Source organism: Euphorbia lathyris, chromosome 5 (assembly GCF_963576675.1).
Source record: "Euphorbia lathyris chromosome 5, ddEupLath1.1, whole genome shotgun sequence".
Taxonomy (NCBI): domain Eukaryota; kingdom Viridiplantae; phylum Streptophyta; class Magnoliopsida; order Malpighiales; family Euphorbiaceae; genus Euphorbia; species Euphorbia lathyris.
In genome coordinates, this window is record NC_088914.1 from 27,149,133 (window position 1) to 27,164,322 (window position 15,190).

Sequence of the window (15,190 nt, forward strand, 5' to 3'; positions counted from 1 at the left end):
GAGTTTCAAAGGAATGCTTAGAAATATCTAAGTGCTTCCTCTTCATAGATGATCAAAGAAATTAAATTAACAAGCGACGGGGCTTTGCAAAAATGGGGTTAACAACATGCAATAATCATAAGGGAATGATAAAAAAAATAAAGTGAAATTGAGAGTGAGAAAGCAACAAGGAAAATAAATTATATGTTATTCAATTCAATAATTACATGTACGAGGTACCCATTTATTTTAGTGGGGGGAAATGTGATTTTTTCATTTTAACTAAAAATCATTGGCTTAAAATGGGAAAAGAAATTAGTTTCTGATATAAATACTTGAAGACCTAGAGAAAGTTTAGAACATTACTTTAAAGTTTAGAACTAAAGATAATTTGCAAAGCTAGCCATTAGTTTTATAATTCAGAAGAGAACTCTCTTAATAATGTTTGAAATTGGCTCAGATTACCAATTTTAAACCCCTCAATTGTACCATTTGTTGTGTTAACAATTAATATTACTCTTGATAATGGTATTTTTGTACATTATTCTAATTTTATATGCTAATTAACGACTAAACTAGGTTCGAAAAAATAGAGAATTTTATTGCTAAAATACAGAAGGGCAAAACAAAATGTATAGAGGGATGAAAAGCACAAAAATGAAAGGCATGATAGGGAAATATATTATAGATATGGATAGAGGAGATTGGGTGGATACAAATTTTAACACTATACCTTTTACAAATCACAACAGAAAGCTTCAAAACTGACCAGCTCGAATGTCCCTATCTAGACGATCTGCATTTAGGGTCCCCAGAAGCTCTCTGAAGTCTTCATTGAAGATTGAATACGCACTGCATTTAGACAAAAAAAAAATATTCAAAAAATGCAGGCAAATTATGCTCATTACTGAGCTTACTAGTGTTTCAAGCATTGTTAGAAAGATATGACAGACATTCAACACTTTATCAAAACATCATTACGGAAAATCATGATCAGCTGCCAAGATTTCGGTGATAAGAAACAAAACAAAACCCCAATAAAATTAGGAATAATAGCAACAAAATAAATTTATTCCATGTGACAGGCAATGGTTTTTGAATCAAATTAGATCTTCGTTTCAACAGTAATGACAATGGATAGAATTCATGTACTAGACTCAATTTCCGTGCTTCAACCCTTGAAAGGAGGAAAAAGAATATAAGTAATAAAGAAATTCATTTTGATAACGCACTAATTAATTTATGTCTTATCTTACAAAATATAATTTTTCTTCAATGATAAGGTGTGTCAATTTAAACAAGTATTAGCACAGTCAATTAAAAATAGTATAATACATGGCATCACCAGCTTGACGCCGTCCAAGATTAAAGAAGATTAGTGAGAATCCTGTAGCCAGTATCTGTATATGACATGGTAAGAGGAAATTAAGAAACATGGATGTAAGTAAATTTTTGACACACAAGTTGTAAGTGATGCAGTAGATAATGCAACCCAACAATATAACAGATTTGGTCTGCTGAGCATGATAACTAGATAATGTTATGTCTCGTAATTTAAAATACAAATCAACCACAATTGTTACTCGATACATAAATGATAGTTCTTTTATAGGTTGGAGAAATTGAACAAATAAAATTTTGAAGGAAAACAAAAAGAAAAGAAACAAACCAAAGACAATAGAAACAAATAACAAAGCAACTTACATATAAAGGTCCAAGGTCCCATCTATGTGCAACAGGTGCCAAAATGAACCACATAATAATAACAATCCATGCCTTTAGACTAAGAGAGAAAAGTGCCACCAAAAGGAAATCTACATTGAATTAAAAGGATTAATTGATAAGCAGATCGTAGTTTTAGAATGTCACAACATATCCACTAAACGCTTACCATGAAGTTTCAATTTATCATGCAGGAAAAAGTAAAATCTCCTCTTCCACCTACTTGTTGAGTGTGGCAGCTGAAACTTCTGAGACTCAAAAACAAAATTGCTTGAGAAGAAATATTCAATATCTATAACACATTTAAAACAAACAGCAGATTATTCATTCAACTATACCAGTTCATCATCATCGAATTCAAATCCATCCCGCAGATGTTTAGCTGGTGGCTTTGGTTTGACAGCAACAAGGAACACATCTAGAAACTAGAGAAAGTATAAGAACTTAGGCAGTGAAATGATTGAAGTTGCTAAACAAAACTAGAGAAAACTTAGGCTAACATGGACACTAATTTGTGCAGAAGGTTATTCTAATGAACAAATGAAAATACAGTGGAATACATACAAATCAAACAAATGTTGACAATGGAAGCATCCATTAAATTCAAGCATACTCAACATAAAAGGGACTTCAAGGAATTTCTATTGCTGCCTCTGATCTCACGAATATCATGCCTGTAATAGGAAATGATTATGTCATTTCAATTAATACAAGCAATCAAATGGAGTGATTTTCAATTAATTGAAACATCAACAAAAATGCAGGAAAGAATTGGAGTGTCAAATCCCAGTCACATATTACAATCGGACTTGTCCAACGGCACTTCCTAAAGTAGGACAAGCTTGGTAAGAAGCTCCCAAGTCATGGCTCATACTTGTCCAACCAGTTTTAGTATCTTAACCCACCTGACATGTGCTAACTTTGGATGTTCTAATTTTTTTGAGATAAGGTACCAGAATAGGTCTATAGTTTTTTGGGGAAGTATCAATTTAAGATCCACGTACAAAATAACACCAATATAGGCTTAAGGTTTGAAAAATGTACCAATTTAGGTCTCAATAACGGAACGAGACACGCCATTGAACTTAACGAAGGAATATCAATGACGTGTGTCTCGTTCCGTTATTGAGGCCTAAATTGGTACGATTTTTCAAACGTTAAGTCTATATTGGTGCTATTTTATAAGTGGAGCCTAAATTGATACTTCCCCAAAAGCTATAGGTCTAAATTGAGAAGAATTATCCAACATTGATTAAAATTTACAAAATAAATAGTGTTAAAAGCATCAAAGAACCCCAAATCAGTTCCAATCAACATATATAATTAATGTTATAAGGAATGCAGTTAACAAATACATGAGAACTGATTAACCTAAATGATTGGGTACTTACATAAAAGAGATATCTTCAACATTTCAAGTTATTACCTTAAAATGACAAAAGTTTCAATCAGAGTAATTCAAAGTTAGAGATTAATAAAATGCAGCCCATCAGATAAGGAACCCAAATAAACAAAGAGCACAAAACTTCAATAAATAAATAGCACATAACTTCACTAAACAAAGAGTACAGAAATTCAGATCTAAATATAAATCAACTATTACCTAATTAGTTCAATAAACCTTAAGAGACCAATCAACTATTACCCAACGATCCTGTAGACAAGATTGGATTCCTCCCCAACTCCTTCAAAGACCAATTTAGTTGGAGCTGAAGTTATTGGTGGCTACTTTGAGGTTGGAGATATGATTTCAGAGAAAGAAAACTAGTAGACAAGTCGAGCAAACACAAGGTGAACGATGATTTGGGGATGAGATTTTTGTTTAGATGGTCTTTTTCTGGGTAGGTCTCAGGTGGAAACAATTAGTCAAAGAAAGAAGGATGCAGGATCATAAAGTTAGGTCTTTGGAGAAAGAAGCAACCAGAATCGGAAAGGTCATAGGATGGGAACGGTAGGAGTTCAGATGTTTAGGGTTCTCTTTCTTGTTATGCTATAGTGGGTTTGTTAAATATTAAATAATATATTTCTTTTATTTAAATTAAAAAAGTTTCATATTTATATTTAGTCTAGCGCCAATTTTTAGCGGTACTTTTTTCATTTTGTTGAATTTTCTAAATTCATACTAATTTTGTGGGGGCAATATCAATTTGCCATAAAAGATACCTTATTTTATGGCAAAAATCAAAATTCCCCACAATATCTTATATTATAAGTGGCAGTTTTCTAAATCAGCCACTAATTACATTACTATATGTGGCAAATAACGAATTAGCCACTAAAAAAGATCAATTGTGGCAAACTATGTGTCCGCTACAAATTGTTTGTATTTAGTGGCAAATTTTTTTTCCCCACAAAATTATTGCCACTAAAAATCTCATTTGTTGTAGTGCGGCAGTGAATCGCTATAGTTAGTTGTGTAGTGTAACAAGAGTTTGCTAATAGAGGATTCATTACTCTAAGTAAATAGAGATAAATCCTAAGATAGTTATTGATTGGTTTTTTTTGATGGAATGAGTTTCTGGCCAGGACAATAAGACTCATCTGATGAGATTAGTATCAAGAAATGGTTCCTTGATGAGAGTCTTATTTTATCGAAGACTTAATCAATATTTCTTAGTATCTTGACGGTTAGAGTTTGACATTTTGTGACTCTAGTTAAGATCGGGATTTTTAATGAAAGGACTTTAGTGCATGGAAATTATGATCGATGGTTCATAATTAGTTTAATTATAAGTTTACTTCGAGTAACTTTATTTTTTAATTGGGACGTCATGGCGCAGTGTGTTAGTTGGAGATCATGACCTTTAGAGGACTATAAGTAAATATAAGTTAAGCTTATATAGGATACACTAATTGGATTCCTGACATACTTACTAAGAGTTAGTATTATGCCTCTAATGCCAGTTAAAGATGAACCTAAAAAGTCACACACATACAAGTTGTTTGTATCAAGCTTTTGTTAAATTGATTAATTAAAAGTGTTTTAATTAATTAATTGACACAATTGAATATGTCAATGGGATTGACAAAACATTCTAACATTGTTTGATATTCAATTGAAATGAGGAAATTATAAATAATAATTCTTGCTCGATAAAATGCAACAGTCAAGTGTTGACTGTTGGAATTTAAAGGTGTCTTAAGTTAGCTCCTCTAAAATTAACCGAAAGATATAATAGTAATTAATTAAGTTGTTAATTAATTATTATTATATATATTTTATAATAATAAATAATATAATGAATTATTATATATATAATAATAATATTTATTTTATTATTATTATATTTATTATTTAATATTATATTATTATTATTAAAAAAAAATTATATATCATTGCATGCAGTAGGACACGTAATATGTCCTACTGCACACAATACATATCAATCCAAATGGATTGATATGTTGACATATATATATATGTCATTTGAAAAAGTCAAGTGGATATATATATGTATGGAAAAACTTGATATATGGTTTTGATGATTGATTTTCGGTTTTAATAAAAAAAATTGAGCAAGAGTTTTTGTTCATTTGAGGCTTGATCTAATCGACTTAGTGGACTGATTAGAGGCTTCACCACTAGAGAAGCTTTAATACCCGATTGGAATCTACAAGAGGTATTTTTCCAATCTCGTAGTATAAATATCAATTTGATTATTAAAGAACTTAATGATCTTGGTTAAGGATTGGATGTCAGACATCGGATGTTTGACTGTTTATCAGAGTGATTGGATCACACTGATTGTTTGTTTAGGGAAATTTTTTGAAATTCGTTCCTAAATACCAACATGCTTCCACTTCAAATCCTTCAAAAGGTTCCCGCGCGGAGGGCCGTATGGGTATTTTTCATAGCGCGTAACGCTGTCTATGTGAGCAAATTTACCGAGCTTCCTGTGTCAACTAGCACCTGGTGCACCTTAAAGCTAGCAATGTTGATAGTGACCACGAGGGCCTCTGAGTGACTGGTTCGGAGTGGTGGCTGTAGTGTCAGGGTCTGATCAGCTGTTTTTCTCTTCCGTGAGGTCTCCGGATGGGGGCAGAGCGCCGGTGTTCCTTCTCTTATGATATGAATTTCCCCGTGGAACCTCGGTCTCTTAGGTTCCTCCGCTCGGCCAGCGTCGCATTGCTTCGGGCTTTGCTCTCTTTGCCTAATGGGTCTCGGCGGGGCACCTTGCTGTGTGATTCGTTCAACTTCCTTTTGTAGCTGATAATAGTTCTCCGTGGAGTGTCCGAAAGATTTATGGTATTTGCAGTATTCTTTCTCGATGCGGGTCTTCCCTTTGTCTGCCGGCGGGGTCAAGTGTGTGTATCGCCGAGCCGGGTTTTGAGTTACATAGTGCACCTCCTTTCCTCAGGACCGGTCTCCCCTGCGTTCCGAGTTCATCGTCTCTACACGCGCAGGAAAAGGTAAGAGGGCCTCCCTGCGGGCCCGTCCTCCATCTCGGGCCTCCCCGGCCAGCCTGCTTTTCTCTTCTCTCCGCGAGTCTCCTCTGGCTTTGTCTTTTTCCGATTGTTCGTACCCTACAGGTCAATCACAGTCGTCGTACCGGACGAAGGTCTGTGCCATGGTCATGAGCTCCTCGAAGGATCGGGGCATCTTTCTGAAGCACTTTTGTTTAAGGGGCTCGCACGAGGTGCCTTTTACGAGGGCGTTGTGGGCCACTTCCAGATTGAGGCCTTTGACCTGAGAGGCCATGTGGTGGAACCTGGAGAGGAAATTTCGTAGTGGCTCGGTCGTCCGCTGTTTGAGCCCATTGAGGTCCGAGCTGATCTTCCTTACCTTTGCTGCCGCGAAGAATCTAGAGAGAAAAAGGTCTTTTAATAGGTCGAAGGAATCGATGGATTCAGGATCCAATCCTCGATACCACTCCTGCGCACTCGTGGAAAGTGTAGTGGGGAAAACCTTGCACATGATGTCCTCGTCCTTGGAGTAGAGGTTGATGGTGCTCATAAAAGAAGCCACGTGATCAATTGGGTCTTCGGTTCCCGAGTATTCACTACAACAAATATCCAATATTGTGACGAAAATTCGTCTGACAAAATAATTTTTGTCACAATTAATGTACTTATTGTGACAAAACATAATTAGTAAAAAAATGTGAAAATTCCAAACAAAATTATGATAAAATAATGTTTCGTCCAAATATTTATCACAATAAAGCACCAGTCAATCAATATTATGACAAAAAAAATTGTCACACATTTTTGTCATAAATACATAGGGTTGTGACAAAAATTCATACGTAAAAATAATTTTTTTTATCACAACTAATGTATTTATTGTGATCAAATAATAATTAGTAAGAAAAGGTAAAAAAAACCAAAAGAAATCGTGAGAAAAAAATATTTTGTCGAAATATTTATCACAAGAAAGTAGAACTTAATACATATTATGATAAAAACAAATTGCCACGTCATTTTTGTCATAAATATATAAAGATGTAACGAAACATTCATACGATAAAATAACTGTTTTCGCAATTAATGTACTTATTATGACAAAATTACAATTAGTAAAAAAATGAAAAAACAAAACCAAATTATGACAGTAATATTTATCAAATTAGACTAATCTATTGTTTCGGAAATCAATTTACAAATTTTCATATTTATTTGGGGATCAGAATGTGTCAGAGATTAATATAAGATATACGATTAAGCCTTAATAATCTTGAGCTTTTAGTTCAAACGGTTCCATGACATGGTATTAGAGTTGCTTGGACCAAACGGTCGAGGGTTCGAGTCCTGGCAACCTCATAAATTTGTAGAATTAAAAATACATGGCGGGTTGGGCCTGTGTTGTACACGCTGCAAGCCCAATGGGTATTTGCGATTAATATAAGATATACGATTTAGCGGGTTGGACCTGTGTTGTACAAGCTGCAAGCCCAATGAGCATTTGCATATGGGGGTGTGTATATAACATTTTTCTTACTACATTATGTAGTCACAATAAATCATATTTCACGGTTATTTAAATTTTGTCATAATAGCTAGATTAATGACAAATTATAGTTGTAACAATAATTAAAAACTAATTATGAGGTAATACAATTTTGTCACTAAAAACTTATTAAGACGGACTTATTGTGACTAGGATGGTGACAAAAAACTTTGTAACAAGAAGTTTCTTATGACAAAAATATAACTTATTTTGACAAATTAAATTGTCGCAACAAGCTTGAATTCTTGTAGTGATTGGGACAATCGCGGGGCTTTCCAGTCACGAGGGAACCTCGTTTCAATGATTCTCTGCACTAGCGGAGTTTTACTGGAGGTGATGCTTCCCCCCATTACTCCCCCGAGCGCCCTCTTGTCCAGAAATCGCTGAATTTTCTGTTCGAGAAGGTCCTCGTCGCCGGTAGTTGCGGGTCCCCCGGATGTCGCACCTCTTGCTCCTAGTGCAGCCGCGGCGGGGTCATGTTGCCTGTCAGGGAGCGGCCCCGGGGCCGCTGACCTGCCCGCAACCATGCCTGTCTGTTGTGGTGTTGCGGCCTCCTTGAGGTATTGCCAGATTTTAGCGTTCTCCTCCTGCAGGCTTTGTTGCTGCTCCATGACCTTCATCTGAGCCGCCGTGTGAATGGTCTGAGTTGTCTGAAAACCTCGTATGGCGCTGAGGAGTTGCTTGGTGTTGTATGCTCCTTCCTCCTCGGGATCCACCTCCTCCATCAGTGGACCCAGGTTCCTGGGAGAAATTGGGGTGGGCAGCGTAGGACGCGCTTCGCTGGTCATGGAACTGGTAGCTGCAGCGTTTGGCACTCCGGTCGGTGTGAGCTCAGTTGTCGTCTGCATCTTGCTGAATACTTCGAAAATCACTTGTAGTCCACCTTCACTGCACCAAATAATTAGGGAATGTCCTACAGTGATTCGGGTTGCCTTCGAGGATCCTCGCGTTTCCTGGTTCTCGTCTCTGCGCGGGGAGCGGTCCCTGTGAACACTCCGACGATCAAGACAGTCAGATGTTCGAGAAGATTATTAAAGCAAAATAAACGAGAAGCTTAGAGAGTACCCGGTTTAGTAGTGATTGAAAGAGAGTCTCCCCTTTTACCTTCCCATGGTCAGGGTATTTATAGTGAGCTGGGGTGGCTTTATGGGCCTAGCTTCTTGGGCCCTTGGGCCCTGTTTGGGCCTTATGATATTCCGAATCATACAGTAAAACCTCTGTATAGGAATATTGTATATAGGAATAACCTCTATTTTGTTATAAAAAAACTCGGTCCCAACTTAGGCCAGTTATAAATAGGAATAACCTCACAAACTATATGTCCATATATATATATATATATATATATATATATATATATTAAGAATTCAAACTAAATTATAAAATATTAAAAAAAAACTATTGAAATTATTTATGAGTGGAAGCACAAACTATAACTTGAAATTATAAATATTTAATATTTTTTTTTTTTTTTTTATTGATGTAACATTTTTCCCCATGAAACTCTCCTCTAAAATACTCGAGTTGCCTATATATATATATATGGTTTCAGACTAGACTATACTAGATTTTGACATGTGTTTGTATTAACTCTTGATTGTTGAATACATGTTGAAATTCATAAAAGAAAAATTAAATTGGGAGTAAGAATAGAAATGTTTAGAGTGTAATGATTGTTTTTATTTTACAAGAGAACATTAAAGAATTTCAATCATAAATAAAATAATAAATCAAAGTAGATATTTTTCCAATATAACTTTACCCCATCTCTCCCTCACTATATATGCAATGCATCCAATATTATTTTTATACCATTTTAGAGACATACGTAGATTCAAGGAGGACCACAAACATATGTACATCTTATAAACATCATAGTCATAGATCTTTGACTCCAGAATCCACATGCTAGTATTTTCGACCAATATAGAACATAAACGATGAGCTATTTAAGAATAATTATCAAATTTGACTTTAATGTTTTTCAAAAATTATAAATTTATAATTAACGTTTTAACGTTTTTAAGCTATATCAATTTTAGTTCTACGTTACAAAAATTTGCCGCACTGGATTTTTCCACTTCAAACAGTAAAAGTGAGCCATTTTGATTATTATTTAATTATCACATCTGAACTTCCAAACACATTTGTGGATAAATTGGATACGTTTTACATATTCTTTTTGTTATTTATTTGTAACTATATTAGTAACAGTAAACAATTTAGATACGTTGACAAAAAAATATTATCATTAATGTATATGTGGTAGACTTACTTATTAGCATTTTAACATCTTTTTTTTTTTTTTGTAAATGTGTTAGTGTAATAGTTTGTCCCAAAGACATTGTCCGCTTTGGTTCAGATACATCATCTTGGGCCTCAATCTTTAAAATGTGTATGCATGTATACGCACTTGCTAATAAGCTTCAATCACTACCTCTCTATTTTCGATGTGGGATTCGGTTCATTTTTGCCCCCATCGCCATCTCTTATAAAGCCGCTCTTATTGCTCAAACCTTCAGCCCCGATGCCAACCACTTCAGATCAGATTTTTATAATTAATAACACACTAAACATGTTAGACATAATAAACGTTTAAAATTGCTGATGTTACAAGTAAATAATAATCTAATTGGTCTTTTAAAATTTTGATAACATAAAGACTAAAATTAAATTTGCTTGGAAATGTTTAAGATTACATTTGTATTATTTCTTGTGTCAGGTTAAATTTGCACTGTTTTTGTCCCACAATATAATTAATAGCAATGAAGGAAATTGGAAATGGGTAGTTGACACTTCCTTGCTCACAGTCTCTCAACACATTGAATAGCCCCTGCACTTGAGTTTTATTGCTGTCAATTCCCACAGCTATTATGGTCATCTCATCAATGCTCTTTTTACCTAACGATGTGATTAAGGCTTTTATTGATATACTACCATTTTCTGCTTCTGTTGCTTTAATCATTTTCATGAAGTACGACCAATATATGGACGGAGATATTATATACAGTAATTCCCATTTACTTTCTTTGCTTATTCTATATGGTTTAGGACCCTATCATAAGAAGATAAAATTTATTGTTGTGCTTCTGGCTTCTAGCCTTTCATTAGAAAAAAGTTAAACTTTATTTTCTTCTAACAAACACCTAATAATGTCTTTTATACATTATACTACATGTTATTGAAATTATATTAATATTTCTAATGATCTCTAAGTTTAAGAATCTATGAGTTTTTTCGTAAAAAAAAATCTCTCAGATTTGATAGCATAAATTATTTTGTAAAAAAAAATTGATATATATATTACTATGTGTTGAAATATTATTATTAAAATGAAATTATGAAGATTCAAACACTCGCTTTTGTTAACAATATAGTAGTGTGGTTTAGTGAAAAACGGTTTGAGAAAGCATGTTGGGCTCAAACCGCTAATTTAAAAAAAATAGTGAAAAGAGCTTTTTCAAATGGAGAATTAAAAAAAAAAAAAGGAGATTGCCCTATTTTGTATCCAATATTTACTAGATATTAGCAATCAATACAAGTTTTATAAGATTGGAGACTAATAGATTCCTCAGTATATTCACCAATCAATAATATACATATTTATATACACAAGTATTCGAAACCCTATAAAGTCTCTTTTAGTACGATATAATACAATGTAATGTAATCAATATTGTAATGTAATCAAAGTTGTAATGAAATGAAATGTAATAATGATTCTATTACAATGTTTGGTTGGAAAATCCATCCCCACAAAATAACTATTCTAGCCAAGGTTGTATATAGCAAATGTGGCTTCAAGAAATGCAACCAATTTTGTGGTAAGCACCTAGAAGTTCCCTGTAATCAATAAGGTCTTGTTCTTTGTTACTTAATTTCAGTATCAGTAATATCAGTTCAATTCAGGATTCAGTAATTTATCATTATTTATTATAATTATAATTATATATATAATTTATTATTATTTATTATAATATATATAATTTATAATTTAGTATTATTTATATATAATTCCTTACTTAGATTCAGTAAAAAAAAAGAACAGAGCCTATATTAAACAATATACTCGGATTTTCCCTTTGCAAAGTAGAAGTGTCAGTTTTGGAGCCTCAAAAACCAAAACTGGTTAATCAAGAGGTGAGTTTCTCATGCCACATTCGTGGAGATTATTTGAGACCATAGAGAGATTTTCGCAATCTCGTTGAAATATCATTAATCTACTTTATTTTTATTGATTAAGGTTCAATTTTTAGATAAATGATTTATTAAATTTATATTTTGTTAAATTTATAATATTTCTTGTTTTAGGTATTGATTCTTAATGGGTAAGAGTACCCGTGAATTAAATGGGACGGGTATGTGATGAAAAAAGTATACCTGTTAGGGTAATGAGACGGGTTCGGGTACAGTGAATTAAAAAGTAAACGAGTAAATATTTGGGATTGACGCTACTCGCGGGTACCGTACCTGTTGTCATCTCATAGAAAAACCTTTATAATTATATCTAACACATGTAATCTAAAGTTTTTTAACTTTTTATATGAAAATCTTGTTTGTAATAAAAAAAAATTACAATTAAGTCATATTTCAAAAGCAATCCTCGATATGTCACTATTTTTTTATATCATAAAATAAATAAAGTATATTTTTAAAGATTACTTTATAAATATGATGGAGGTGCTTGGTTGTCTGGTTTTGCTCAGAATTTGGGCTTGGGCTCTTCGTTTATTGCTGAACTCTGGGATATCTTTTCTGGGCTTAGGATGGCAGAGGGTCTGGGGATTAGGAAGCTGCTCGTGGAGTCAGACAATCTCGAAGCAAGTCAATTTAATTTATGATAAAAGGGTTCTGTGCTTAGGGAGCCAGAATTTAGTCAAGGCAATTAGAAGGATTTGCTCCTCTTTCGAAAGTATCAACTTCTGCCATGTTTACAGAGAGCAGGATCAGATGACAGATCGGCTTGCTACAGAAGGCCATGAGAGGGTTTTGGGCGTCTCGATTTTCTCGTCTCCCCCTAATTTCCTTTTGTCTTTGCTTTCGGAATATAATGTGGGAGTTAGCTTTCCTAGACTATTCCCGAACTAACTTGTTGTGGTGTTTTGTTTCTTCCTTCTTTTCCCTACCAAACAAAATAAAGAATACTTTATAAAATTTAGATATCAATTCATAAATTCTAGATACTAAAAATATATCTTAGATTATATTAAAAGTAATGAAATGGTTACTTAATGACTGATTTTCTTTATAAATTTTCCAAAATTTTAATTAAGGCCCACAAATAACAAGAATACATGACATTAGAGAAAAATAGGCTTTATTTATTTATTATAGGGTTGAGCTAGATGGAAGATACGCATAAGAGTTTAATAATTCATTTAATGAAGTTCAGATTGTAGGGTCTGGTTTCCCACTTCAACAACATAACCCTAAAATAACCACCAAATCACAAACGTGTTTCATAATTTTCTTCTACAATTAAAATGAATGAACCTTCATTGTTCTTAAATATATTATATAGACTCGTTAATCTCTCAAAACAGATTCCGTAAGTCACTCATTATTTTAATCTAATCTTTACTTTAAGTTTCTAATAAACCTTGAAGAAACTTAATTTACAGTGACTGATCAAGTGAATTTAATCAAAGTGAATTTAATCAGTCGTTCACGATTTACGGCTCCCAAAATGTCAAGGAACCGATTGAACTAAAAGCTCGAACTGATAGTTAAGGGACACACCCCCACACGCAAATACCCATTGAGCTTGCAGCTTGCACAACACAGGCCCATCCCGCCATGTGTTTTATTAATTCCACAAATTAATGAGTTTGCCGGGACTCGAACCCAGGACCACTTGGTCACACTGGCTCTGATACCATGTCAAGGAACCGATTGAACTAAAAGCTCGAGCTGATAGTTAAGGTCCAATCATATATCTTATATTAATCTCCGACATAAAATGTGTAAGAATACATGCATGTTTTAAGTGAGTTTTTTTTAATTAATTATTTTGCACAACGATTTTATGAGTCTGCCAAGATATATTCATTTATAATAATGCTGAACCTATTGAGTTGACATTCAAACAACACATGATGCAAAATTTCTTCATGTTTACTTCATGAATGTTCCAACTTTCTTTGATCATATTCAAAATATTTTGCAGTATGTTACAAAGAATAACATTCTCGATATATAATGGTATAAAAAAAATTCAAAAAAAAAAAAAAAGTATCCATTAAACAAAATTAGCAAATATTTAAAGTAATTAAGACACATGCATATCAAAAAGATAACCTGATACACAACACAACACAAGCCAAACATAAATGAAAAATTAACTAAAACACACAAAAAATTCAACAACTAACTAATTAAACAACACTAAAACTAATTAAACAACACTAGAAACTCCAACACTATGCTTTCAAGGGTAAGGAAGAACACCACTTCCACCCCCAACTCCACCACCAGCACCGCCTCCAACGCCACCACCCACACCACCAACACCGCCAACACCACCACCAAGTCCACCTAAACCACCTAAACCTCCTAAACCCCCTAAACCACTTCCATCACCACCTAGCCCTCCAAGTCCACCAAGTCCACCAGCACCACCTAGACCACCAGCACCACCAAGTCCAGTGACTCCTCCGAGACCACCAGCACCACCGAAGGGAAGCCCATTACCGCCGAGTCCAGCAAAGCCACCAACGCCACCATAGGTAACGAAGTTCTTCTGGTCATTTAAACCAGCATCAGTAGGCACATTACTGTTGGAAGTAGCCACATTGTTTACAGTGGGCACGTTTCTAGCATTAGTCTGCTGGACAACTGCTACTAGAGCAAGAACAAGAATAAAAGAAAGAAACTTGCTTGCCATCTATTTTTTCTTTGTGTTTGAAAATTTTGTGGTGAGTGTGAAAATGGAGGGGTGTAGAGAGGGGTATTTAAAGGCGAAAGGAGCAGTAGGAAACAGTTGGAAGCAGTAAATGGGGTTAAATACAAGTTACAGACTTCTGGTCTATTTAAATTTTTATTTGAATTGGGGTTTAAATGTTATTCATCGATTCTGGTTAAAAAAATTAGGGAGGAGTCAGTGTCAAGTTGAGACAGAAGTAGTACGAATTTACGAAGTTGGCAGTGTAATAAATATATGGCGGAAACTTAGTCTAGCTTTGGAAGTTCCGGACTAAGTTTATTTGAATAAAGGTTGAAATGGGTTCTCAAAAATTGCATGATTTTTTTTTTTTTTGTGGTTGGTATCAACTCATCCTTAAAGTTGTTAAAGTTAGGTCTAACAAGTCAAATTAATTTAGGATGAAATCAGTTCTGAAAATATAATAAATTTTTTATAACTAAAATTTATCGTGTTTACATTTTGATACTTGAAATCTATTTTTATATATTTTTTTAAAATATATTTTTAAAAACTATTATATTATGAGCAAGCGCATAACGTTGATAAAACAAATCTTTTGAAGTAGAATATGAGCCAAGAACAATTAGTTCTGAGAGAAACTCTCTGAAAAAGATACAGAA

The 15,190-nt window shown here is 33.9% G+C and overlaps 1 protein-coding gene across 1 annotated transcript; it reads right to left on the minus strand.

Moving 5' to 3' along the window:
- Window positions 1–13,893: 13,893 nt before the first annotated feature.
- LOC136230647 (glycine-rich protein 5-like) lies at window positions 13,894–14,579 on the minus strand. The gene has a single exon (XM_066019783.1). It carries the CDS (start codon window positions 14,529–14,531, stop codon window positions 14,076–14,078), a length of 456 nt encoding a protein of 151 aa, XP_065875855.1. The 5' UTR covers window positions 14,532–14,579; the 3' UTR covers window positions 13,894–14,075.
- Between the last annotated feature and the right edge of the window lie 611 nt (window positions 14,580–15,190).

What these genes read in the sequence shown, in the direction of transcription:
- LOC136230647 (XM_066019783.1), bottom strand. Translation starts at nt 14,531, where the DNA reads ATGGCAAGCAAGTTTCTTTCTTTTATTCTTGTTCTTGCTCTAGTAGCA.